The following is a 27,281-nucleotide window of genomic DNA, read 5'->3' as shown; positions in this document are numbered from 1 at the left end:
GCTACTGCGGAACGGGACAATATCGAAGGTCAAGCCTTCGCTTCGAAAGTTGTTCGGCGAACCGAAAACGACTTCCAATGTTATTGAGCCCATGCAGTGAGCTTCTATGCCGGGTACTACTCCCTTGAAGGTATTTGTGGTGGGCTTGATTCTTGAAGGATCAATGCCCATTTTGCGGACAGTATCTTGGTAAAGTAGATTAAGGCTACTGCCGCCGTCCATAAGGACTTTCGTGAGATGGAATCCATTGATAATTGGGTTGATGACCAGAGCTACTGAACCTTCGTGACGGATACTGGCTGGGTGGTCCTTGTGATCAAAAGTGATCGGGCAGGCCGCCCATTGGCTAAATTTTGGGGTGACCGGCTCTATGGCGCATGCGTCCCATAGTGCGCGCCTGCGCTCCCCTGTAGGGGTGTGCGTCACGTATACCATGTTTACGGTTTTCACTTCGGGGGGAAATTGCTTCTGACCCCCGGTGTTCGGCTGGCGAGTCTCTTCGTCATCGCTGCCATTGGGCGGCCCTTCCCCTTATGTTCGGCATTAAGCTTGCCGGCTTGTTTGAAGACCCAACAGCTTTTGTTGGTGTGAGTAGCTGGTTTATTGGGGGTGCCATGAATTTGGCAGGGCCGATCCAGTATCTTGTCTAAATTGGATGGTCCGTCTCTGTTTGCTTTGAATGGCTTTTTCCGTTGACCGGGTTTGGAGCCGCTGAATCCGGCATTGACCGCCGTTTCTTGCGTTCCTTCATTATTATTCCAACGCTTGTGTTTATTGCGTCGTGGCTTGTCGTTGCCGTCTCGAACTTCGGAAGTGCTCGGATCACTGGTGTTGTTGCTTCTACGAGCGAGCCAGCTTTCTTCTCCCGCGCAAAAGCGGGTCATCAGAGCGGTAAGGGCTGCCATGGATTTTTGTTTTTCTTGACCGAGGTGGCGAGCGAGCCACTCATCCCGGACGCTATGTTTGAAGGCCGCGAGGGCTTCGGCGTCTGGACAATCGACAATTTGGTTCTTTTTAATTAAGAATCTAGTCCAGAGCTTCCTGGCTGACTCTCCAGGTTGCTGGATGATGTGACTTAGGTCATCGGCGTCTGGTGGCCGGACATATGTACCTTGGAAGTTATCGCGGAAGGCGTCTTCCAAGTCTTCCTAGCTGCCAATGGAGTTTTCTGGAAGGCTGTTTAGCCAGTGCCGTGCTGGTCCCTTTAGTTTTAGTGGGAGGTATTTGATGGCGTAGAGATCATCACCGCGGGCCATATGAATATGGAGAAGAAAATCCTCGATCCATACCGCGGGGTCTGTTGTCCCATCGTATGATTCGATGTTCACGGGTTTAAACCCTTCTGTGAATTTGTGTTCCATTACTTCATCGATGAAGCAAAGGGGGTGTGCGACGCCTCTATATCGGGCCAAGTCGCGACGTAGCTCGGATGGAGTTCGTCTGCGGTTTTTGGTTCGGACGTGGTTATGTTTGTCACGTCCGACTAGATGGTTGTCGCCGCGCGTCGGCGCACGCCCCCATGATTCGTAGATCGATCTGGTCTGACCTGCTCTATTGTCCAGGTCCTGCCGTAGGTCATATGTATAACCCCGAGCAGTTATGTCTCTGCCTTTACGGCGCGGTAGTATGGGCTGGTGTTCGGCTTGAGTTGCCGCTTTGTCCCGGCCACGTGGTGGTCGGTCAGGCGCATTACGCGCTCCGGATCTAGGGCCAGAGTGGAAGTTGGGGTCGCGAATCTTTGGAAGATCAAGTCTCCCCGGACGTCAGCGACATAGTCCAGTTTTCCAAAACTAATCTGGTGACCTGGGGCGTAGCTATCGATCTGCTCTAGATGGCCAAGCGAGTTGGCCCGCAGTGCGAAGCCGCCGAACACAAAGATCTGGCGGAGGAGGAAAACTTCCCCCAGGACAGCATTGTTGTAGATGATTGATGGAGCCATCAAACCTCTTGGCGACGACGTAGCGGAACTTTCAATGAAAGCACCAGTGTCGGTGTCAAAACCGGCGGATCTCGGGTAGGGGGTCCCGAACTGTGCGTCTAAGGTCGATGGTAACAGGAGACAGGGGACACGATGTTTACCTAGGTTTTGGGCCCTCTCTATGGAGGTAATACCCTACTTCCTGCTTGATTGATCTTGATGAATATGAGTATTACAAGAGTTGATCTACCACGAGATCATAATGGCTAAAACCCTAGAAGTCTAGCTTGCATGATTGTGATTGCCTCTACGGACTAAACCCTCCGGTTTATATAGACACCGGAGGGGACAAGGTTTGTACAAAGTCGGTTACAGAGAAAGGAATCTTCATATCCAAACGCCAAGCTTGCCATCCACGCCATGGAGAGTCCCATCCGGACACGGGAGAGAGTCTTCTGTCTTGTATCTTCACGGCCCATCAGTCCGGTCCATGTCCAACAGGCCGGACGCCCGAGGACCCCTTAATCCAGGACTCCATCACCCACCACTATCCCACTCTGTCCTCACAAAAAACACCACGCAGAGCAAACCCTAGCTCACTTACTTCGCTTCGCTCTCCATATCTTCTCCACCCTTTCCCCAATTCAACCCCCTCCACTTCCGCATCCACCATGTCCAGCTCCGACATCGGTGAACAGATCCGACGATGATTGGGACGCATTCCGCCATGATGTGGCGAGCACGAGGAGGATCTAACCTTCGCGTCGCGCTACAGCACTAGTGGGTGGACACGAGCGGCAGCTCCAGCTCTACTTCGTCCCTTGAAGCCCGCCGCCGCAGCACCGATGCTGGTGCTGGCCCCTCCTGCCGACACGTAGAGCTCTGCGAGGTGCACCCGCTCCCCATCGCTGGCCCGCATTAATCCTGCTCCGCGCCTTGCACCTAACCCTCGGGTCACTACTCGGCAAAGGCAGCGAAGGGTTTTAGTGTCTGCTCCGTCGACGCCGTGGATGCGCTCGCCTGAATCGGAGGCTCGTGTCGTCCACTGCGAGCGATAGTGGGCTAGGGAGATGTGGGTGGTGGCCTCACATGCGGTCGCTCAGTCCTCCCAACGCCGTGGGCTGCCGGCAGTGCCCGATGATGGGGTGCGCCTCCTTGCCTGGGTCTACCACCGCTCTCTTATGATGGCGAAGACGGACGCCCGCCAGCTCCGTCGAAAAAACACAAAGACTCCTCCTCCTCCCCCAATATCACCGACGACTCAGAAAACGATGGCTCCGATGACCCACCTCTTGCTGCCTACCGGGAGACCTACAAATAGCGCCGGTACGTGAAGGAAATATGCCCTAGAGGCAATAATAAAGTTGTTATTTATATTTCCGTATATCATGATAAATGTTTATTATTCATGATAGAATTATATTAACCGGAAACTTAGTACATGTGTGAATACATAGACAAACAGAGTGTCATTAGTATGCCTCTACTTGACTAGCTCGTTGAATCAAAGATGGTTAAGTTTCCTAGCCATAGACATGAGTTGTCATTTGATTAACGGGATCACATCATTAGAGACTGATGTGATTGACTTGACCCATTCCGTTAGCTTAGCACTTGATCGTTTAGTTTGTTGCTATTGCTTTCTTCATGACTTATACATGTTCCTATGACTATGAGATTATGCAACTCCCGAATACCGGAGGAACACTTAGTGTGCTATCAAACGTCACAACGTAACTGGGTGATTATAAAGATGCTCTACAGGTGTCTCCGATGGTGTTTGTTGGGTTGGCATAGATCGAGATTAGGATTTGTCACTCCGTGTTTCGGAGAGGTATCTCTGGGCCCACTCGGTAATGCACATCACTATAAGCCTTGCAAGCAATGTGACTAATGAGTTAGTTGCGGGATGATGCATTACGGAACGAGTAAAGAGACTTGCCGGTAACGAGATTGAACTAGGTATTGAGATACCGACGATCGAATCTCGGGCAAGTAACATACCGATGACAAAGGGAACAACGTATGTTGTTATGCGGTTTGACCGATAAACATCTTCGTAGAATATGTAGGAACCAATATGAGCATCCAGGTTCCTCTATTGGTTATTGACCGGAGGTGAGTCTTGGTCATGTCTACATAGTTCTCGAACCCGTAGGGTCCGCACGCTTAATGTTCGGTGACGATCGTTATTATGAGTTTATGTGTTTTGATGTACCGAATGTTGTTCGCAGTCCCGGATATGATCACGGACATGACGAGGAGTCTCGAAATGGTCGAGACATAAAGATCGATATATTGGATGACGGACATCGGAATGGTTCCGGGTGAGTTCAAGCATTTACCGGAGTACCGGGAGGTTACCGGAACCCCCTGGGAAGTATATGGGCCTTATTGGGTCATAGTGGGAGAGAGGAGAAGGGAGCCTAGGAGGGGGCTCCCCCCCAAGCCGAATCCGAATTGGGTGCCCCCCCCTTTCCTTTCCCCTCTCTCCCCCTTCCTTCCTCTCCTAATCCAACTAGGGAAGGGGGGAATCCTACTCCCGGTGAGAGTAGGACTCCCCTTGGGCGCGCCATAGAGGGCCGGCCCTCCCCCTCCTCCACTCCTTTATATACGGGGGAGGGGGCACCCCATAAACACACAAGTTGACAGTTGTCTTAGCCGTGTGCGGTGCCCCCCTCCACAGATTCTACCTCGGTCATATCGTTCTAGTGCTTAGGCGAAAAGCCCTGCATCGGTAACTTCATCATCACCGTCATTACGCCGTCGTGCTGACGAATCTCTTCCTCGACACTCAGCTGGATCGAGAGTTCGTGGGATGTCACTGAGCCGAACGTGTGCAGACCGCGGAGGTGCCGTACTTTCGGTACTAGGATCGGTCGGATCAGGAAGACGTACGACTACATCAACCGCGTTGTCATAACGCTTCCGCTTTCGGTCTACGAGGGTACGTGGACAACACTCTCCCCTCTTGTTGCTATGAATCACCTAGATGGATCTTGCGTCTGCGTAGGAATTTTTTTGAAATTACTGCGTTCCCCAACAGTGGCATCCGAGCCAGGTCTATGCGTAGATGTTATATGCACGAGTAGAACACAAAGAGTTGTGGGCGATAATAGTCATATTGCTTACCAGCATGTCATACTTTGATTCGGCGGTATTGTTGGATGAAGCGGCCTGGACCAACATTATGCGTACGCTTACGCGAGACTGGTTCTACCGACGTGCTTTGCACACAAGTGGCTGGCAGGTGTCAGTTTCTCCAACTTTAGTTGAATCAAGTGTGACTACGCTCGATCCTTGTTGAAGGTTAAAACAACATACTTGACGAAAAATCGTTGTGGTTTTGATGCGTAGGTAAGAACGGTTCTTGCTCAGCCCGTAGCAGCCACGTAAAACTTGCAACAACAAAGTAGAGGACGTCTAACTTGTTTTTGCAGGGCATGTTGTGATGTGTTATGGTCAAGACATGATGCTAAATTTTATTGTATGAGATGATCATGTTTTGTAACACAGTTATCGGCAACTGGCAGGAGCCATATGGTTGTCGCTTTATTGTATGAAATGCAATCGCCATGTAATTGCTTTACTTTATCACTAAGCGGTAGCGATAGTCGTAGAAGCAATAGTTGGCGAGACGACAAAGATGCTACGATGGAGATCAAGGTGTCGCGTCGGTGACGATGGTGATCATGACGGTGCTTTGGAGATGGAGATCAAAGGCACAAGATGATGATGGCCATATCATATCACTTATATTGATTGCATGTGATGTTTATCCTTTATGCATCTTATTTTGCTTAGTTCGGCGGTAGCATTATAAGATGATCTCTCACTAAATTTCAAGGTACAAGTGTTCTCCCTAAGTATGCACCGTTGCGAAAGTTCGTCGTGCCGAGACACCACGTGATGATCGGGTGTGATAAGCTCTACGTTCACATACAACGGGTGCAAGTCAGTTTTGCACACGCAGAATACTCGGGTTAAACTTGACGAGCCTAGCATATGCAGATATGGCCTTGGAACACTGAGACCGAAGGGTCGAGCGTGAATCATATAGTAGATATGATCAACATAGTGATGTTCACCATTGAAAACTACTCCATCTCACGTGATGATCGGACATGGTTTAGTTGATTTGGATCACGTGATCACTTAGATGATTAGAGGGATGTCTATCTAAGTGGGAGTTCTTAAGTAATATGATTAATTGAACTTTAATTTATCATGAAGTTAGTACCTGATAGTATTTTGCATGTCTATGTTGTTGTAGATCAATGGACCGTGCTACTGTTCCTTTGAATTTTAATGCGTTCCTAGAGAAAGCTAAGTTGAAAGATGATGGTAGCAACTACACGGACTGGGTCCGTAACTTGAGGATTATCCTCATTGCTGCACACAAGAATTACGTCCTGGAAACACCGCTAGGTGCAAGACCCGCTGCAGGAGCAACGCCGGACGTTGTGAATGCTTGGCAGAGCAAAGCTGATGACTACTCGATAGTTCAGTGTGCCATGCTTTACGGCTTAGAACCGGGACTTCAACGACGTTTTGAACGTCATGGAGCATATGAGATGTTCCAGGAGTTGAAGTTAATATTTCAAGCAAATGCCCGGATTGAGAGATATGAAGTCTCCAATAAGTTCTATAGCTGCAAAATGGAGGAGAATAGTTCTGTCAGTGAGTATATACTCAAAATGTCTGGGTATCATAATCACTTGACTCAGCTGGGAGTTAACCTTCCGGTTGATAGTGTCATTGACAGAGTTCTTCAATCACTGCCACCAAGCTACAAAATCTTCGTGATGAACTATAGCATGCAAGGGATGGATAAGACGATTCCCGAGCTCTTTGCAATGCTAAAGGCTGCGGAGGTAGAAATCAAGAAGGAGCATCAAGTGTTGATGGTCACCAAGACCACCAGTTTCAAGAAAAAGGGCAAAGGGAAGAAGGGGAACTTCAAGAAGAACGTCAAGCAAGTTGCTGCTCAAGTGAAGAAGCCCAAGTCTGGACCTAAGCCTGAGACTGAGTGCTTCTACTGCAAAGGGATTGGTCACTGAAAGCGGAACTGCCCAAGTATTTGGCGGATAAGAAGGATGGCAAAGTGAACAAAGGTATATGTGATATACATGTTATTGATGTGTACCTTACTAATACTCGCAGTAGTACCTGGGTATTTGATACTGGTTCTGTTGCTAATATTTGCAACTCGAAACAGGGACTACGGATTGAGCGAAGATTGGCTAAGGATGAGGTGACGATGCGCGTGGGAAATGGTTCCAAAGTCGATGTGATCGCCGTCGGCACGCTACCTCTACATCTACCTTTGGGATTAGTTTTAGACCTGAATAATTGTTATTTGGTGCCAGCGTTAAGCATGAACATTATATCTGGATCTTGTTTGATGCGAGACGGTTATTCATTTAAATCCGAGAATAATGGTTGTTCTATTTATATGAGTAATATCTTTTATGGCCATGCACCCTTGAAGAGTGGTCTATTTTTGTTGAATCTCGATAGTAGTGACACACATATTCATAACACTGAAGCCAAAAGATGTAGAGTTGATAATGATAGTGCAACTTATTTGTGGCACTGCCGTTTGGGTCATATTGGTGTAAAGCGCATGAAGAAACTCCATTCTGATGGACTTTTGGAATCACTTGATTATGAATCACTTGGTACTTGCGAACCATGCCTCATGAGCAAGATGACTAAAACTCCATTCTCCGGAACAATGGAGCAAGCAACAAATTTGTTGGAAATCATACATACTGATGTATGTGGTCCGATGAATATTGAGGCTCGCGGCGGGTATCGTTATTTTCTGACCTTCATAGATGATTTGAGCAGATATGGGTATATCTACTTAATGAAACATAAGTCTGAAACATTTGAAAAGTTCAAAGAATTTCAGAGTGAAGTGGAAAATCATCGTAACAAGAAAATAAAGTTTCTATGATCTGATCGTGGAGGCGAATATTTGAGTTACGAGTTTGGTCATCATTTGAAACAATGTGGAATAGTTTCACAACTCACGTCACCCGGAACACCACAGCGTAATGGTGTGTCCGAACGTCGTAATCGTATTACTAGATATGGTGCGATCTGTGATGTCTCTTACTGATTTACCGCTATCGTTTTGGGGTTATGCTTTAGAGACGACTGCATTCACGTTAAATAGGGCACCATCTAAATCTGTTGAGACGACACCTTATGAACTGTGGTTTGGCAAGAAACCCAAATTGTCGTTTCTTAAAGTTTGGGGCTGTGATGCTTATGTGAAAAAGCTTCAACCTGATAAGCTCGAACCCAAATCGGAGAAATGTGTCTTCATAGGATACCCAAAGGAGACTGTTGGGTACACCTTCTATCACAGATCCGAAGGCAAGACATTCGTTGCTAAGAATGGATCCTTTCTAGAGAAGGAGTTTCTCTCGAAAGAAGTGAGTGGGAGGAAAGTAGAACTTGATGGGGTAACTGTACCTGCTCCCTTATTGGAAATTAGTTCATCACAGAAACCAGTTCCTGTGACTACTACACCAATTAGTGAGGAAGCTAATGATGATGATCATGTAACTTCAGATCAAGTTACTACTCAACCTCGTAGGTCAACCAGAGTAAGATCCGCACCAGAGTGGTACGGTAATCCGGTTCTGGAGGTCATGTTACTTGACCATGACGAACCTACGAACTATGAGGAAGCGATGATGAGCCCAGATTCCGCGAAATGGCTTGAGGCCATGAAATCTGAGATGGGATCCATGTATGAGAACAAAGTGTGGACTTTGATTGACTTGCCCGATGATCGGCAAGCCATAGAGAATAAATGGATCTTCAAGAAGAAGACTGACGCTCACGGTAATGTTACTGTCTACAAAACTTGACTTGTTGCAAAAGGTTTTCGACAAGTTCAAGGAGTTGACTACGATGAGACCTTCTCACCCGTAGCGATGATTAAGTTCGTCCGAATCATGTTAGCAATTGCTACATTTTATGATTATGAAATTTGGCAAATGGATGTAAAGACTGCATTCCTGAATGGATTTCTGGAAGAAGAGTTGTATATGATGCAACCCGAAGGTTTTATCAATCCAAAGGATGCTAACAAAGTGTGTAAGCTCTAGCAATCCATTTATGGACTGGTGCAAGCATCTCGAAGTTGGAATAAATGTTTTGATAGTGTGATCAAAGCATATGGTTTTATACAGACTTTTGGAGAAGCCTGTATTTACAAGAAAGTGAGCGGGAGCTCTGTAGCATTTCTAATATTATATGTGGATGACATATTGTTGATTGGAAATGATATAGAATTTCTGGATAGCATAAAAGGATACTTGAACAAGAGTTTTTCAATGAAAGACCTCGGTGAAGTTGCTTATATATTGGGCACCAAGATCTATAGAGATAGATCAAGACGCTTAATTGGACTTTCACAAAGCACATACCTTGATAAAGTTTTGAAGAAGTTCAAAATGGATCAAGCAAAGAAAGAGTTCTTGCCTGTGTTACAAGGTGTGAAGTTGAGTCAGACTCAATGCCCGACCACTGCAGAAGATAGAGAGAAAATGAAAGTCATTCCCTATGCTTCAGCCATAGGTTCTATCATGTATGCAATGCTGTGTACCAGACCTGATGTGTGCCTTGCTATTAGTTTAGCAGGGAGGTACCAAAGTAATCCAGGAGTGGATCACTGGACAGCGGTCAAGAACATCCTGAAATACCTGAAAAGGACTAAGGATATGTTTCTCATTTATGGAGGTGACAAAGAGCTCATTGTAGATGGTTACGTCGATGCAAGCTTTGACACTGATCCGGATGACTCTAATCACAAACCGGATACGTATTTATATTGAACGGTGGAGCTGTCAGTTGGTGCAGTTCTAAGCAAAGCGTCGTGGCGAGATCTATGTGTGAAGCGGAGTACATAGCTGCTTCGGAAGCAGCAAATGAAGGAGTCTGGATGAAGGAGTTCATATCCGATCTAGGTGTCATACCTAGTGCATCGGGTCCAATAAAAATCTTTTGTGACAATACTGGTGCAATTGCCTTGGCAAAAGAATCCAGATTTCACAAGAGAACCAAGCACATCAAGAGACGCTTCAATTCCATCCGCGATCAAGTCAAGGAGGGAGACATAGAGATTTGCAAGATACATACGGATCTGAATGTTGCAGACCCGTTGACTAAGCCTCTCTCAGGAGCAAAACATGATCAGCACCAAGACTCCATGAGTGTTAGAATCATTACTGTGTAATCTAGATTATTGACTCTAGTGCAAGTGAGAGACTGAAGGAAATATGCCCTAGAGGCAATAAAAGTTGTTATTTATATTTCCTTATATCATGATAAATGTTTATTATTCATGATAGAATTGTATTAACCGGAAACTTAGTACATGTGTGAATACATAGACAAACAGAGTGTCACTAGTATGCCTCTACTTGACTAGCTCGTTGAATCAAAGATGGTTAAGTTTCCTAGCCATAGACATGAGTTGTCATTTGATTAACGAGATCACATCATTAGATAATGATGTGATTGACTTGACCCATTCCCTTAGCTTAGCACTTGATCGTTTAGTTTGTTGCTATTGCTTTCTTCATGACTTATACATGTTCCTATGACTATGAGATTATGCAACTCCCGAATACCGGAGGAACACTTATTGTGCTATCAAATGTCACAACGTAACTGGGTGATTATAAAGATGATCTACAGGTGTCTCCGATGGTGTTTGTTGGGTTGGCATAGATCGAGATTAGGATTTGTTACTCCGTGTTTCAGAGAGGTATCTCTGGGCCCTCTCGGTAATGCACATCACTATAAGCCTTGCAAGCAATGTGACTAATGAGTTAGTTGCGGGATGATGCATTAGGAACGAAAAGAGACTTGCTGGTAACGAGATTGAACTAGGTATTGAGATACCGACGATCGAATCTCGGGCAAGTAACATACCGATGACAAAGGGAACAACATATGTTGTTATGCGGTTTGACCGATAAAGATCTTCGTAGAATATGTAGGAACCAATATGAGCATCCAGGTTCCGCTATTGGTTATTGACCGGAGGTGAGTCTCGGTCATGTCTACATAGTTCTCGAACCCGTAGGGTCCGCACGCTTAACGTTCGGTGACGATCGGTATTATGAGTTTATGTGTTTTGATGTACAGAAGGTTGTTCGGAGTCCCGGATATGATAACGGACATGACGAGGAGTCTCGAAATGGTCGAGACATAAAGATCGATATATTGGATGACTATGTTTGAACATCGGAATGGTTCCGGGTGAGTTCGGGCATTTACCGGAGTACCGGGAGGTTTCCGGAACCCCCCGGGAAGTATATGGGACTTATTGGGCCATAGTGGGAGAGAGGAGAAGGGAGCCTAGGAGGGCCCCCCCCAAGCCCAGTCCGAATTGGGTGGGGGGCCGGCCCCCCTTTCCTTTCCCCTCTCTCCCCCTTCCTTCCTCTCCTAATCCAACTAGGGAAGGGGGGGGATCCTACTCCCGGTGAGAGTAGGACTCCCCTTGGGCGCGCCATAGAGGGTCGGCCCTCCCCCTCCTCCACTCCTTTATATACGGGGGAGGGGGGCACCCCATAAACACACAAGTTGACAGTTGTCTTAGCCGTGTGCGGTGCCCCCTCCACAGATTCCACCTCGGTTATATCGTTGTAGTGCTTAGGCGAAGCCCTGCGTCGGTAACTTCATCATCACCGTCATCACGACGTCGAGCTGACGAAGCTCTCCCTCGACACTCAGCTGGATCGAGAGTTCGTGGGACGTCACTGAGCCGAACGTGTGCAGATCGCGGAGGTGTCGTACTTTCGGTACTAGGATCGGTCGGATCGTGAAGACGTACGACTACATCAACCGCGTTGTTATAACGCTTCCGCTTTCGGTCTACGAGGGTACGTGGACAACACTATCCACTATCCCCTCTCGTTGCTATGCATCACCTAGATGGATCTTGCGTGTGCGTAGGATTTTTTTTGAAATTACTGCGTTCCCCAACAGTACCCACCTCTTGCTGCCTACCCGGACACCTACAAATAGCGCCGGTGACAGGAAGGGCAAAGAGCTGGCGAGGAAGTGGTGAAGCACGCCCTCTCTAAGTGTTTATTTCCGTTATTAGTAATCTACTCCCTCTATTCCTAAATATTTGTCTTTCTAGAGATTTTCAACAAGTGACTACATACGGAGCAAAATGAGTGAATCTACACTCTAAAACATGTTTATATGCATCCGTATGTGGTAGTCCATTTGAAATCTCTATAAAGACAAATATTTAGGAACGAGGGGAGCAGTTTAGAACCTATGTGTTGGTTATGTGGATCATGTAAACTGTGGTGATCTTTTTGTGATCGGTATGTGGATTATGTGCATTTCTATGACCATTTGATGATCTACATAATTTAGTTTCACGTCGTATGCTTTAATATGAATATAAAGTACCGGATTTGAGATACACGACTTTTGACGTGTTGATTTAAAGTATTGTCCGGTCACTCTCCACGGACGCGTCCGGACGCCCTGTGGACGTTATTCGGTGCCGGATTTGGGAAGCCCTGTTTTTGTCTTACAAGTGGACCCCATGACATGTCGATGCCATGTCAGCTATATACGGCCATGTCAACCATATACGGTGCTACGTCGGCGCACTTTTACGTCTGCGGATGACATTAGCACTGTAGTTTGTGAATAATTAATAAAATTGTTGTATGCATCTCCCAGATGCAGAGGCTGGGGGTCATCCTCATTTAAAAAATAAATAAATAAATAGCACTGTATTTACACATTCATGCCAAAGTTGTATAACCAGTTTAGTGTATTTTTTCAAGTTCAGACACTAGACTGAATATTCGTGACAAGTTCAAGCATCAGCTTTATTTACACGTAAAAGTCTAAGCAAATAGCGGCTGATATCGACTAATTTCGGCACCAACTGCGCAATTTACGTGCGTCTGCAGACGTCTGCGCACACGCAATAAAACGTGAGATAGAGGGATCCGATCCCTGGGTCAACCGCCAAGTCTTCCCACCGCTATCCTCCCCTCCCCTCCTCGTCCGACCATCTGCGCACGCCTACGGCCTACCCAGCCAGCCCACCGTGCCCCGGCGACGAGGAGGACGAGCACGTGTGGGCCAGCCGACCTCACCGCCGCGAGCCGATCCCCCCAAAAATAATCCCCGGCGACCACCCCCGCCTCGACACGACCCCCCACCCCCTGACACACGGTCCCACCACACGAAAGGGATCCGACTTCCAAGTGGGGTCCGGCGAGGGAGGAAAAAAGAGTGAACCGCACCGCTCATCGCTCGCCCCCTTTTAAACGCCGAGCGAAGAGGACGGAGACACATTCAAGTCCAGTTCGTCGGTTGGTGGTGGTGGTGGCGTGCGTGCGTGGGCGACTCTGCCTCAAACCCTCATCAGGTCCCTCGATCGCCACGCTCGAGTAAGCGCGGATCGCTCTCTGTTTATCCTTCGATCTGTATTTCTTAGTTTCTCTCGGGCGTTCGCGTTCGATTCGATCGGAATCTGACCGTGACCGGGCGAGGAGTTCTTGATTCGGTCGCCGTGCCGATCCTTGGATCGGCCTCGCTCGATTCTGCCCCAAGTTGTAGCCAAGCGGGCTGCTCGGTTGGATTTAGGGGGGCATCTCTCCCTGCCCTAGTTTTCTTCGTCCATTCCTGGTTATTATCCACCGGATTCTACCGGATTAGGATTAGGATTTATGCCCCAATAGTAGTAGGAGTATGACCATCTGCGATTCACTTCCCCAAATTCGATTGTCCGCAAAAGGAGAAGAAAAGTCTACTCGGTTACTCCTTTTCTGGTGAAGCCTTTGTTTTGTTTTGTTATTATATTGTTGCTATTGCAGAATGGCTTTGCCAAGATAGTCTAAAGTTGCGATCAAAAGTTTTGGCGTGTTTACCTATTTGTATATAATACTACCACTTTTAGGATGGTTGGGCTGGGTTCATGTAATGCAAAATCGTTATCGTCGTCTTTTGTACACAAATAATTGTAGAACAGTGGGATTGAGATTGACCACGCTCTTAAAATCCAGGTTGATTGTAGAACTGGAGAAGGGTAAGGTGAGTATAAGCATCAGAGGTCTATAGCATGAGTAATACCAGCGGCGCACGGCGTGCCGCGAGGAGGCAATCGCAAGATGGATCTGCTGATAAAGTTGTTGTGGACTTGGATGCAAGCTCGCCGGTGGCGGGGAACCATCATGGGCTCTCGGTCTTCCCTGGTGCACGCACATCACCTATTGATGTGGAAGCTCTCGATGATGAAGTGCAGGCCCTATCGCCTTCACAAGTGCCTCCCCCGGTAAATTTCTTATCCTCGTCTTTTAATGAAACATCTTGTTGCTTCACTTTTCAAGAACTAATATTATGCCATTGGATCCGTGGTGATGCTTAAGAAAAACAGAGTCTGTGTATGCACCATTTACTAGTGTTTGGTGTACTTCTTGCTCAGAGTTTCCTTCTAGGAGTATATCCATAATCATGGATCAGTTTTATCGAACTACCTTGCGTTTTGCAGGGGGTGAACAGGAGAACTAGAGGGCAACCTGTGGCACCATTTTCTCTGGATGAAGATGCTGTCCTGGAAGGTAAGTTCGTTATTTACTACATATTGCACTTGATAGAAATGTTTGGCTTCTAACATAAAAGAATTTGGGTATGAGTTGTGTTGATATATTCTTCTAGAACTGTTGAAACCATGAACAACACGGTACATTGTTGGGATCTTATCCATAACATGAGGACATCTATTTTTCACATGTTGAAACAATCATGATATAAGCTGCTGAAAATTAGACTCATTGTTTGACGTTTTCTTCTTTGAATTTCCCATTGCAGAGAATTGGAGAATTATAAGGCAATGTGCGACACCATTTTATCTCGATGACGATGCTGCCATGGAAGGTTAGTTCATTACCTACTACATATATTGCACTTGATAGAAATGTTTGGCTTCCAACATGAAAGAATTTGGCAATAATTCTTCGTCATTTTAATACGATTTGTGTCGATAGATTCGTCTAGAACTGTCGAAATCACGAACAACACAGTACATTGTTGGGTTCTTACCCATAACATGAGGACATCTATTTTTCAAATGTGGAAGCAATCATAATATAAGCTGCTCAGAATTAGACTCATTGTTTGACGTATTCTTCTTTAAATTTCCCATTGCAGATAATCGGAGAACTAGAAGTCAATTTTTGACACCACTTTATCTGGATGAAGATGCTGCCCTGGAAGGTTAGTTCATCATATATTGCACTTGATAGAAATGTTTAGCTTCTAACATAAAAGAATATGGGAATAAATTCTGCATCAGTTTAATATGATTTGTGTTGATAGATTTGTCTAGAACTGTTGAAATCGTGAGCAGCACAGTAGATTGTTGGGTTCTTACCTGTAACATGAGGATATCTATTTTTCAAATGTGGAAGCAATCATAACATAAGCTGCTCAGAATTAGACTCATTGTTTGACGTTTTCTTCTTCGAATTTCACACTGCAGTTGTTTGTTGTAAGATAATGCACGTGTATCAACACTGAATCTGGAAAGCTTAAGTATAAGATGTAAACATGTTCATCATATGCTATCTGATCCCGAGTCAATTTAGATTCATTACAACTTTGTCATTCTGCTTTATGATTTACTCAATCAGTACTCTTTCATGAAGATAATGCAGCTATGCCTTCTCATAACATGTGGAACAAACGCCAAAGGGTTGCGCCTTTGATATGTCTCTCCCCAGAAAGGGAAGAAGGGTCCAGCCTGCAGGTAAAATTTTTAATTTTTGAAGGGAACAGTTTCACAGCTTTAAGACACTGTTTAGTTGCTACTTAGCTGCTATCTACTTTGTCCTCTATGTACATAGCAGCTGCTTGGTATATGCTTGTCTTTATCCTTCCTGTAGAGTTCTGAGATATCCTGCCCTTTGAGTGAACTATGAGTGTGAAGGTTCTTTGATTTAAGTAGACAATATTTTTCTTGTTCTGTTACAACTTACAAGCCATAGATAAATAATAAGACACTCATATGTGTAATTTTGTGATGATGCCATATAGGTCTCTTCAGATTGTTCTTGGTAGCAGCTAACCGTAAAGATTATAATTTTGCACCGACAAGTTGGCAACCGCTAAATTTCAAGGACCATCTTACCTTGTGTAGCATAGGTGGCATGCATTGATATGATTACGCAATACGCTAGAGGATATGTTGGAATAAGGTAGAAGTTCCCCTCCATTTTTCTCCATGTGTTTGAACCTTGTGCCCAGTTCTTGTTGGCCTTACTGCCTTACAGTTTTTGTTCAACTATAACTGTATGTTTTCCGTCTCGGCAGTCGAACAATGCGATGCAAGTTAGCCAAGAGCCTGCTAAGGTGGTGGTTCCAAAGGAACCGAATTTCACTTGCCCGGTGTGCCTTAACAAGCTGGTGGAGCCTTCGACAACAAAATGTGGCCATATCTTCTGCGCCGAGTGCATCAAGCAAGCCATCCAGTTTCAGAAAAAATGCCCTACTTGCCGCAAGGCCCTGAGGAAGAACAACTTCCACCGTATTTATCTTCCGAACTCAGATGGTTAAGGTGAGCCCTTCTGCCTTTTTTCACCTGGGTACACTCATCAAATACAGTGCCGTTGGACTAACATCTTCCTGTGAAATCTGTTTTCAGGTCAGCAGCGGATCAATCGCCAAAGAGTATCATCACATAGATTATGGTTGCTGAGGAACCTGTAGCAGGTGCTCAGATGAACAATTGATTTAAGTTGACTGGTGTACGTACCATTAGATGGTTGGTCTATGTAACTGAGTTTAAGCTTGAAGCTGAGATAAAACAGTGGATAGCATCTTCAGTATCTCTGTGTTCTTTTGATGTGCCCCGTGTGTTACGTTTCAGCCCTGATCAATGGTAGGCTTGTCGGCTACCACATCGCTGTAGGCGGCATGGCTGTAAGGGCAGCTCGCCCACTCGGGTCCGGTGTGAGGTCACAGGCTGTCCTGCTTACAGGAGTGCCGAGCTTTCTACCGCAGGGTAGAGATGCCAGATTGCATAGCAGAAATGGTACTAGGTTTCAGATAAATGGAGGAACTATAAGAACAAGTCAACAAACAGGGCTCAGGTTGAAACAATTCCACTTGGGTATTGTATGATACAGAAATCAGATGCTAAGTATTACAGATAACCCCCTACATTGGGATTGCCATCGCGAAAATAACTTGCGCCTAACAATTTGATGTCATCCAAGTCCCAAGGCATTCCCTGGATCTCTCGCCTTCAAAGATGTTCAGGGTTACGGGGTTACACGCTCCAGATGAGGCGGTGTAAGGTGGTTAAACGGTCAGGTGTCAGATCGGCCTTCAGGCCTTTGATGGCAACTTGTTCATCACAGGGATGATCTTGTCCTCCTGGAGGCCCCTTTGAGGATCAATCTTGTAGGTGTCGTAGAAGTCCAAGATTTCCATTGAGATATTCTTAACCTGAGTGTTGCAAACAAGTGTCGATCGGTTAATATGAGGACGTAATGAAATTGTCAACCGATGGGAAAAATATCAGAGGAACGCCTACAATGTTCATGTCAACACGGAGTTCTTCAAACCACGAGGTTGTGTCCTTATCTTTAAGAACGCTTGCAATGTATATGCAGGCCAATGCAATCATATAAGGAGGATATATGAGAATGAGATCCATCTTGTAAGTATCATTGACAAGGCCCCTGCAAGTAACAGTTTCTTATCAGCATAGATATAGGTCGTGTATGACTGAGCATACAATACACCCATATATCAGAAATAAAAAGTATTTCCCTGCTATTCCGCATAAAAGATATTTATCTCATCATACTACTATACTTAAGTGAGAAGGAAAACCCGGTAGAGGCATTTGTATTATCCCCATGGTCCTGCATTCCTACCAGGAATGCTCCATTACAATCATACGGAATGTAAATGTTCTTCATTTAAATGAAATACATGTGCAGACAAATTCTAAAAGGGGGCACTAAAAGGGCAGTCCGTTTGCTCCGACTAAAATTACTCATAATAAAATGTTTCAAAAAAGAGAAGGCCAATTTTAACAATCACTATCACTAGAGTATATCAAGGAACTTTTCCTGCATATAAGACAGAATTCAGCTTCCATCCACACACACAAAAAAAGCACACCTTGTGACTAAAATTAGAAAGGCCTATAAGTTCCGTTGCAGATTGGCAGCACACCGTCCTCAATATTATACCGCATTCTTATTCAACAAAACATGCTTACCAGGCAAATTGTGTCAGATCTGTTATGCCAGCATCCTGCAATAACCTGTAAAAAAGAACATCTTTCAGTGCCATTGCAGAAAAACGTCAAATTCAGTATTCAAGTCATTCTAATGGAAATGCCATTGCTATTGAGATAATAAGGGGAACAAAGCCATACTGTAGAAGAGGACGGTATGGATGGTAAACAACCAAATAATAGTCGAGTGCTTCCAGGAGCTTCATTTCCATTTCAAGGATATCTTTGATTTCAAATCGGTACTTGTCATCAGAACCTACAATTTAAGGGAAGGAGAATAAGTGGTCAGTAGGCTGTGCAGCTCTTCCAGCATTCCAGGTAAGCATGGGTCTATCTATATGATCAGGAGACTCACCACACATCTTCTTGATGTAAAATACAAGAAGCCTTGCTTGCACGGTGCTTTCCTCTACCTTTGATGCCAAATACAAACAAGCTGGTGCTACCAAACGAGGATCATACTCTGTCATGCTCTTTCTGTAAGTAGATTCGGACACAGTTCTGGATTATTATTTATAACCGGAAACACACGGTTCTGAATGATTAAGTTCCACTGAAAAGGAATTAAATGTTCAAGGAATTATGTAGAGACAGGCAATAAGTATGAACCTTCATGCCCAATATTTGGTGACAGAAAATATAGAGACATGAGCTTGATGCTTGAAGTATACTATTTGTAAATTAAATTTTAAAGATTTCTGGTTGAAGCCATCATACCAATTCTGATGGAAGCATGTTTATGAGAACCTCACATCTACAATCACACAAGTTCTGAATGAAGCTCACAAGTTCTCACGGATATTTTTGAGAAACACCTAAACACGTACAATCACAGTATACTGTTCTTACCTTTTCTTTTAAGGAAATACACTGTTCTTACTGCACTGTAAGTTGACCATCTTAGATAATAAGAATACACTTGCTAATTTCTTAGTAGCACAACATCTTACTTATACAGACTAAAGAAAAGTAATACCGTGTTTTCATTCTCTGGCTAGTAAGAAATAGTCAAATTCAGACAGCAACATTAGAAACCAGAGGGGCATTCTTTCTCTCTGATGTATTATTATCAAAACCTAAAAAAAATTGTATTATTATCAAATAGACAATCATACCTTGTGTACACACGCCTGAAGTACGTGATTGCAGTAGCTATGACTCTGAGATAACAATGATTTAAGATCGTCAGCATCGTGAGTTAATTCCAGATAGGTCTAGTGGAGAATGGACAACATATCATAAACTGGAAACGTGAGCGATTCAGTAGCACACATTAAAAAAACTGGAGTAATAGATATTCACTAGCACCCATTAACAAAAATTGCAGCACCCTACATATAAAGAAGATGGGAATGCTGCTGGCATTTTTTTTCCTCTTAAAAGCAGTTAGCTTTCGGTGTCACTATTTCAGTCTTGAAGTTTAACCAAACTCCACAGAGATGTTAGAACTAAGAACTTCATGAGGAAAAGAATAAATAACACCAAGCAATTTAATGTGTTTCAGGTAGTACACCAGCAATATATACGCCAATATGTTAATTTTTTTAGATACAAAGGTAGCCACTTCAAGAATGTAACTGTACATACTACTGTAGAAGAAAATCATGCTAGCTATGGTCTAAAGCAAAAAACGGGTAAGTTTGTATGATCATTGAAGTCTACAGATATCATACACAACTACTCCCTCCGTTCCAAATTACTCGTCATGGTTTTAGTTCAAATTTGAACTAAAACCACGACGAGTAATTTGGAATGGAGGGAGTATAAACAAAGGTACAGTTAAGGAAATGGAAAAACAATGTCTCTAACCTTTGTCTAACTTTGACCTGCTGGGCCAACCGCCATATATCTGAAATAATCAGATGCACCCTGTGAGGAAAAAACAAATGCAGAATGCCCATAAATTATTGTAAGATATTGTAATGTGCCCATCCCGATTCCAGCAGGCAGCAAAGTGGTTGATTAGTTCCTTAGTTGCTTTATGTAAGATTCGCATAGATGAGATAATGCTGTTACATATTCCTATTATTTCTATCACATTATGTTGTTAGGGGCAAGCCTAGATCATCTATATATGTGGGTTGCAAAGAAAGAATGAGTTCATCCCCATTTTCATCATCTTCTCTCACCAAAGCAAGCCATGACTCCCTGCCATCATCACGACGGTATTTACCCCGTGACTGCTACAATTGGAATGGAGTGAATTAAGCGCCTGTGGTGAAATTTAATACCTATGCTAAATCGCTACTTCTTTTTACATTTGCACACATATGCTAGATTAATACTTATAATTTATAGCCAGGATTGTGCTAGTTAATGAAAATTAAGAAATGCACAACTTGCGTCAGCGGAAATTGCTCAAGCGGAATAAGAAGGCTGTAAGATATTCTCCATTCGGTAAAAACAAACCGTGAGATATCTGTTTTAGCAGGAATGATAGGAAAACATTCACCATGTGTGCCATGGCGAATTTTATGCTACAAAGGCACATGTCACGGTGCGCCCATGGGTATGGTTGTGTACCATACAGCGGCCATCCCAAACATCGGAGTCTCCAAACTTCAAAACAAACCACTGATTGCCAGTTGCCACAATGAACGCTATAAAATCCACATCTATGACCGGCGGGCTTATCGCCAATTCTATAATTCGTCATAGGGGCACCCAATCCTCCTATGCTTCGCGACACAGCACCCCATCCCAACCGTAATTACACCAAAATGTGCACATTTTAAGGCTTGGTATAAACTAAACAGACCACTGCTAATCTGGACGGCCGAGATACTAGAGAGAGCAAAAGAAAACAGGATGGGGATGACGGCGGAGGAGGAGCTCACGGAAGGACATGTGGATCTTGACGAGGCGGAACTCCACGGGCGTGACGCCCCGCTCCCGGTCCGCGGCCGGCACCACATCCACCTCCTCCGGGTCGAGCAGCTGCTTGCTGCTCGCACGGAGCCATCGCGCACCGAATTAGCAGCTCAAAATTCACGGAGCAACTTGGTGCGATACACCGGTCGAGAGAGGGTGCGGGTGCCGGCATTTACCTGTGCGACGACGTCCAGAAGTTGGCCGCCATTCTAGATCGGCGTTTCCCGGACAGGAGTCCCGCCGGCGGAATCGGTGTAGTTCCTCTGGGAGCTCGGGGCTTCGGAGAGGAGGAGGTAGGGGCACCGGGCCTGTTCCGCGAGTCGCACCGGTATGGCCCAAGCTTGGAAGCCCAACTGCAAGGTCCAAGATCTCCAACATGGACGCACAAACCTCCTCGGGAGCGCGGAAAAAAAAAACCACCTGCACGCAATACCCAAAGGTTGTCTCAGGAAAAAAAAACCCGCAATACCCAAAGGGCTAAGGGCATCTCGAACAATGACCCATAAATTTTCTCTCGCATCCGGCCACGGATAGGAGGAGATCAGTCCACGAATGCAGGAGCCGGCCATCCAACGCTACACCATACATTTCAAACACCTTTTAAATAAATCGGATGAATTACATGCAAACCGGATGATTTTCATACAAACCAGACGAAAACATTTACATTTCGGGCATATTTTAACTAAACTATACCGCGCTATGGTAAAACTAGTCTACGGCCGGCCGCGGCGGATCGTCACTCCCACAATAGTCTTCCTCATGTCCGGCTGCCCGCTCATCGGACTGTCGGATGCACTGGAGGGATTATGCTTCAGCGAGAGGGGAAGAATAGCCTCCCTCGGCTTCCATGAAGCACGAATCAGAGTTGGTTTTTGGGCGGGGGAAGACGGTCGTCGTGGTCTACGCCCCCGCTCACCGGGAAAGACACCGGCTATGTAATCGGCGACGCGGTGGCCTTCGTGGGACCCAAGTGGCAGTGACCTCCCATGATCTAATTTTCTCAGCTATCCGCGGTGGCCGCGGACGTGCCGACCTCCGTCGGCATGAATTTTTCCCACCCGCCCGACGCGTTGCCTACATCGATCGGACAGATTTGCTGGGAGACGATGTTGTCCAGCCTGGACGAGCGATGAGGGGGTGGTGATGGCGATGGTGGTGGCGCCGGATCCGAAGGCTGGCTCGCCAGGCAACCCAGGCAGCTGCAACGCCGAAAAACTCCCTCTGCTCGCCAGGTGTTGTGCAAGGAGGGGATGGAGAGAGCATAGGTGAGGTGTGCTTCTTGTCCGACGCCTAGACACATTTATATAGCGGGCGGATGCGAGGAGCCAGTGGTGAGGTGTTTCATGCTTGCCGGCACAGGAACAAACGTGTGGCGCTCGGGGCGCCGGAGTAGGTTCCCCGAGTTTAATAGAGGTAGGTGGGCAGGTGGGTCCCATTTCAATGCGAAGATCAGGCGCGCGCAGCAGGCGATTAACGGGCGGCGCTCTTGGCCGACGAGCCACATTCATGCCGGCTCCAGTGAGTGGTCGTGTCCGCTCTGGGCTGGCATGAATGCGAGTAGCTGGCTTCAGGCGGGACGCGAGCGGGCACAAGAAAGGTGTTTTATTGGGCCAGGTTAGTTAGATGCGGACTTGGCAGCGGTCCGACGCCCGCACACACCCCCTAGTTTGTCTCTGGTTTGCGGGAAAAAATAGCGTCGGAACAACCGAACGGACTGATGCAGGACCGCGTTGATGTCAAAACACGTCTGAACGGAAAGTTGTCATTATTTTTCTCCTCCTTCTAATGATATTGAAGTCTCCCCCCACAAGGATAGGCAACCTTTCATCCCCACAGATCCTCACCATGTCTGCAAGGAAGTCAGGTTAAATTCTGGTTGAGCCGCACCATATACAACCACCAAAGCCCATCTGAATCCGTCAACTTTCGACCTCACACGAAATTTAACGGCAAAATCCCCATGGACCACATTTATTACTTATAGCGATTCACACCTAACCCCAAGATGCATCCCTCCGGATCGACCTCTTGGGGGCAAGCAATGCCAATCGAAATCAACCCCTCATGAAATGGTATTGAGGAATTGTGACGTGAAGTTATCTCTGCCTATCTCAAGTAGGGCAATAAAAATCGAGTTGCTATTCTACCGACGTTTTCGCAAGGAATCTCCTTTTAGCCAAGTCTGCTAGACCTCTGCTATTCCAAAAGATCCCTTTCATTTTTCATCATAATTTCTTTTTTTCTTTTTTTGACTCTCGCACTCCTACGAACTACCGATGTGGGGTAAACCTTCCTCTTCCAGGATCGTTGTCGGGTGGTAGGTGCGACATATGCCAACGGGTGGCTTATCATTGTGGGGGCCAGTAAGACATCGCCGGTGCCTGGAAACGGGATAAGGCGAATACATGCACGCCAACGGATCTTACCCAGGTTCGGGGCTCTCCGTGGAGATAACACCCCTAGTCCTGCTCTGCGGGGTCTCCACATGATCACTAGATCAACACAAGTAGCTACAAGTGCTCCTTGAGCTGTTTGGCTAGAAGAAGAAGAAGAAGGGCAAGGCTAGCTCTCCTTTTCTCTCTATGTGGTGTGTAAAACTCTATGAGATCAACCCTTTGTATGGGTGTCTCGGGGGATTTATATAGGCCTACCCCTAGGGGTACAATGGTAATCCGGCTAGGCGCGGGTCCCAGCCGTCAGTGTCTGTGCTCGCCGGCTTCTCCGCCGGCCATTGGGGCCCGCCGACTGGTGGGTCCCGCCGGCTGCCGGCCTCTTGGCCGACAGGCCGGCCCCACCGCCTGGGGACCTTGTCGGCGGCTGGTTACTGTTGCCTCGCCCCTGATGACGAGGGCTTTGTCGGGGTGAGCGTGGCTACAGTGCCGCCGCATTGCGGGCTCTCACTGTAGCCTCACCTTGTCTTGTCTCCTTAATGATGCACATGTTTCGAGGAAGGGAGGTAGCCGGCTATTGGGAGTCGGCTACGCCCCAGGCCGACTAGGGGAGGCCGGGCCGCCTTCGAGCGTCTCTCTGGCTAAAGGGGTCCGCCGCCCGCGAGCCGTACTGGCGCCTGTCGAGGTCGACATGGCTACAGTGCCGCGCCGGACGGGGGATGGCTGACCCGTACGGCGCCCTGTGGCCATGCATGTTCCGGGATTCGGGGGTAGTAGGCTGTACTGCGGCCACGCCCCGTCTTATCGCCGTTATGTGGGTGCAGCCCTGGTGGGTGCAGTCTTGGCCAGCTTCTGGGAGTCGGTCTTCTTCATGGCCGGCTTCTGGGAGTCAGTCCTCTTGGGGCCGGCTTCCTGGATTCAGCCATCTCGTAGCTTTCTTCGGGAAGGTTTTTGAGGCCGGGTCGCCTTCTGGTAGTCGGCCTTGGGGATAGCCGGCCAGAGGAAGGCGGCCCCATGCTCTGGATGCTTGAAGGCTCGATTGGCCTGATAATTTTTCGAAGAGCCAGGGGGAGTCAGTTAGGCTACCCGTGGCCATTTACTCCGACAGTAGTCCCCGAAGCTGGTTGGGCTTCGAGGCTGAGAGGAGGTCGAGAAGCTCGGTCAGCTTCTTATCTTGACGAGCCAGCTGCTAGGAGCCGGCTTCGGTTGGGTGCGCCGTCTTGGCGGAACTTCTGAAGTCTGAAGGCGGGAGTCGGTTGGTGCGCGCGCCGGGCCGCGGGCCGGCCGCTCGCCGCCCGCGAACCACGTGGCATCCTCCGGCTGAAGAAAGCCTGCCAACCCACGCGCGCGACAGGACGTCGCCGCAGGCCGGGGTGCCACCACTCCTACGCCTAGGCCCAGGCGCGGATTCTCTGTGGCCCAAAGCGGGCCGCACGCCTTTCGGCGGCAGTTTTTGCACGTCGTTAGGGCGCAATAATCGCGGGACGTGGGGGAGTGGGCGCAGTTAATCCCACGTTCCCCCCCACGCCTCGCCTCCTCGGCTTCACCGCACGAGGCTATAAGTAGGGGGAGGAGGGGAAGCGGTAGACGCTCGCACGCTCGTCCTCTCTCCGCCATCTTCTTCCTCCTCCTTTCCGTCGCAGCAGCATCTTGCCGCCGCGCCGTCCCACCAATCTTCGCACCACCCCGCAGCTTCGCCGCCACGGGGTCGTGCTTTCTCCGCCGCCGCACCCTTTCTCGCCAGCTTCTCGCCATCATGCAGTGCGACGGGGACTGGGACGGCTCCAACGTCCATACGGACCACATCGACTTCCTCCGCAAGACGCGGCGGTTGCCCGGCAAGGACCAGGTGCGGGTCCGTCTCGCGCCGGAGAAGGAGATCACGCCGGCGCTGGAGGAAGGCGAGCGGGTAATATTTTGCTCGCACTTCCTGCGCGGCCTCGGTCTGCCCGCGAGCGCCTTCTTCCGCTTCTTCCTCGAGTTTTATCAGCTCCAGTCGCACCACCTCACTCCAAACACGGTGGTGCTGCTGTCCGCCTTCGTCACTCTGTGCGAGGGCTTTCTTGGCGTTCTTCCCACCCTCGAGCTCTGGGAGGAATTCTTCCAAACCAAGCTCGGCACCCGCATGCAGGGCGTGCCGGCTCAGAGCGGCGCCTTCGTCGCGATGCGGAGGCCGGCAGCCGACAACCCCTTCCCCGTCATCACGCTGATCCAGTCGGTGAAGCGCTGGCAGAATTCGTACTTCTACGTGAAGAACATCGCCCCGCAAGGCGACTACGTCAACTTGCCGGCTTACATAGCCGGCCCGCCGGCTGGGAGGCGGCCCCAGTGGTCCTATCGGGCCGTGACGCTGTCGCCGGCTGGAGCCGCCGCCGTCGCCCGACTCCGGGTAATGATCCAGTCGGAGGGCCTGACTGGGTCCGACCTGCTGGCCGCCTTCGTCGTGCGCCGGGTGCTCCCGCTTCAAGGCCACCCTCATCTGATCTGTCAGATGAGCGGCCAACTTGATCCGAGTCGGATGTGCACCAAAGAGATGCTTCATGACGAGGTGGCTCATATGGTGAATTATCTCGCGAACTGCAAGCTCTCCGCAGAGTCGTGGTTTGGCAAGGAGCCGTACTCCCGTGCTCATCCCCCACCTATGGTATGCTTTCTTTATCCTTTCTTCTTTTAGTTTTGTCACCAAGTTTTTCTTGGCCGACTCTGACCAGTCGGCACGTCTTGGCAGAGCCCTCTCCTTCGACTCGCGGCCGGGATAGCGGGGGCGGATTGCCGATTTCTCCCCGACCGGGCGGAGCATGACTTGGAGGACCCCGACTTGGGGGCGGCCGCCATGGATGACAACACCGAGGCGGGAGGCGGCAAAGCAGGCGGCGACGCGGGCGGCTCCGGGCTTGGAGCCAGCTTCGACGACTGGCCGGATGACGACAAGGCGGAAATCGTCCCACGCCGCCAGCCGGCGTCCGACCATGGCGCGGGTTCCTCTGCCGCGCCACCTGCTCGGGGCGGCGCGCAGAAGCGCCGGGCCGCGTCGGGCTTGTTCGGTAGTCGGCCGAAGAAGCCCAAGGGCGGGGCGGCGGTGACCAGACGGGATGAGGCGGCCGCGAAGGCGGCCCACTTCCGCAAGGTGGTGAAGCAGCCGCAAACGGTTTCGGCGTAAGTGTAGATTCTCTTGCATACTCTTTCTTCTTTTCTTGTCGATTTCTGAATCCTTGTCTTGTCTCAAAAATCAGGGCTCCGCTTTCTCTTGAGCGGGTTGCTGCCGCCTCCGTGGTTGGATCGCCGGGAGGATCTGGGAGCACCCGCCGTGTGGACCCCCGCGCCGAGCTTCAAGCGGCGATGAAGCGAAATGCGCGGGAGGCGCGGGAGGAGCGGGAGGCGGAAGAGCTGAGGGCGGCTGCCGCCAAGGCGGCGCAGGAGGAGGCGGAGGAGTCGACGAAGGCACGTGCCGACGCGGCGGCCAAGGCCCAGGCGGAGGCCGCAGCCGCAGCGACAGCGGAGGGGGCCTTGCTTGTCACCCCCTGCGTGTCGCGGCGCCCGAGATCCCGGAGCCCCTGCCGGAGGAAGCCGACGGCGACCTGCCGGGGTTGGAGAGGAGGAGGACGTCGTCGTCCAGGAGAGGGAGGCGGCACCTCCCTCGCCGACTGGGGTGGCCCAAGGCAGCCGGCCTAACGCGCCGCCTGCGCAATCAGCTGGGGGCGAGCCGGCTATGAGGACGGACCTGGTGGTCTGTAACGCCCACGATGCGGCTATATCTCCCACGTGTCGAGGCACGACTTAGAGG

The 27,281-nt window shown here is 48.3% G+C and overlaps 2 protein-coding genes across 3 annotated transcripts; one reads left to right on the top strand and one right to left on the bottom strand.

Moving 5' to 3' along the window:
• The first annotated feature begins 12,976 nt into the window (after positions 1-12,976).
• On the top strand, positions 12,977-16,826 carry LOC123145835 (E3 ubiquitin-protein ligase BRE1A). 2 transcript variants are annotated; one of them, XM_044565340.1, is made up of 8 exons: positions 12,977-13,374; positions 13,990-14,258; positions 14,475-14,544; positions 14,795-14,860; positions 15,134-15,199; positions 15,640-15,731; positions 16,295-16,538; positions 16,626-16,826. In XM_044565340.1, exons 2-7 carry the CDS (start codon positions 14,046-14,048, stop codon positions 16,535-16,537), a joined length of 750 nt encoding a protein of 249 aa, XP_044421275.1. In that variant the 5' UTR covers positions 12,977-13,374; positions 13,990-14,045; the 3' UTR covers position 16,538; positions 16,626-16,826. The 2 variants fall into 2 exon arrangements, with proteins under 2 accessions (XP_044421275.1, XP_044421274.1); XM_044565339.1 differs by having other exon boundaries at positions 12,986-13,374; positions 15,631-15,731.
• A 204-nt stretch (positions 16,827-17,030) lies between these two features.
• On the bottom strand, positions 17,031-21,438 carry LOC123145834 (cyclin-C1-1). Its single transcript, XM_044565338.1, has 9 exons — positions 21,281-21,438; positions 21,071-21,177; positions 20,043-20,082; positions 19,349-19,393; positions 18,589-18,710; positions 18,375-18,489; positions 18,216-18,260; positions 17,520-17,667; positions 17,031-17,431 (listed from the first exon to the last, which is right to left on the bottom strand). The coding sequence occupies exons 1-9, from the start codon at positions 21,310-21,312 to the stop codon at positions 17,312-17,314; spliced, it is 774 nt and encodes a 257-aa protein (XP_044421273.1). The 5' UTR covers positions 21,313-21,438; the 3' UTR covers positions 17,031-17,311.
• Between the last annotated feature and the right edge of the window lie 5,843 nt (positions 21,439-27,281).

This window comes from Triticum aestivum, chromosome 6D, assembly GCF_018294505.1.
Source record: "Triticum aestivum cultivar Chinese Spring chromosome 6D, IWGSC CS RefSeq v2.1, whole genome shotgun sequence".
Lineage (NCBI taxonomy): Eukaryota > Viridiplantae > Streptophyta > Magnoliopsida > Poales > Poaceae > Triticum > Triticum aestivum.
Note: the sequence above shows the minus strand (reverse complement) of the source record. Positions and strands in the feature narration are given on the sequence as shown.

Excerpts from the sequence above, each read along its gene's own strand:
- LOC123145835 (XM_044565339.1), top strand. The coding sequence starts at position 14,046 with ATGAGTAATACCAGCGGCGCACGGCGTGCCGCGAGGAGGCAATCGCAA. Across the intron at positions 14,259-14,474 it reads CTTCACAAGTGCCTCCCCCG|GGGGTGAACAGGAGAACTAG; the intron begins GTAAATTTCTTA and ends TGCGTTTTGCAG. Across the intron at positions 14,861-15,133 it reads TGACGATGCTGCCATGGAAG|ATAATCGGAGAACTAGAAGT; the intron begins GTTAGTTCATTA and ends TTCCCATTGCAG.
- LOC123145834 (XM_044565338.1), bottom strand. The coding sequence starts at position 21,312 with ATGGCGGCCAACTTCTGGACGTCGTCGCACAG. Across the intron at positions 18,490-18,588 it reads TTACATCAAGAAGATGTGTG|GTTCTGATGACAAGTACCGA; the intron begins GTGAGTCTCCTG and ends CTTAAATTGTAG. Across the intron at positions 17,432-17,519 it reads TCCGTGTTGACATGAACATT|GTTAAGAATATCTCAATGGA; the intron begins GTAGGCGTTCCT and ends TGCAACACTCAG.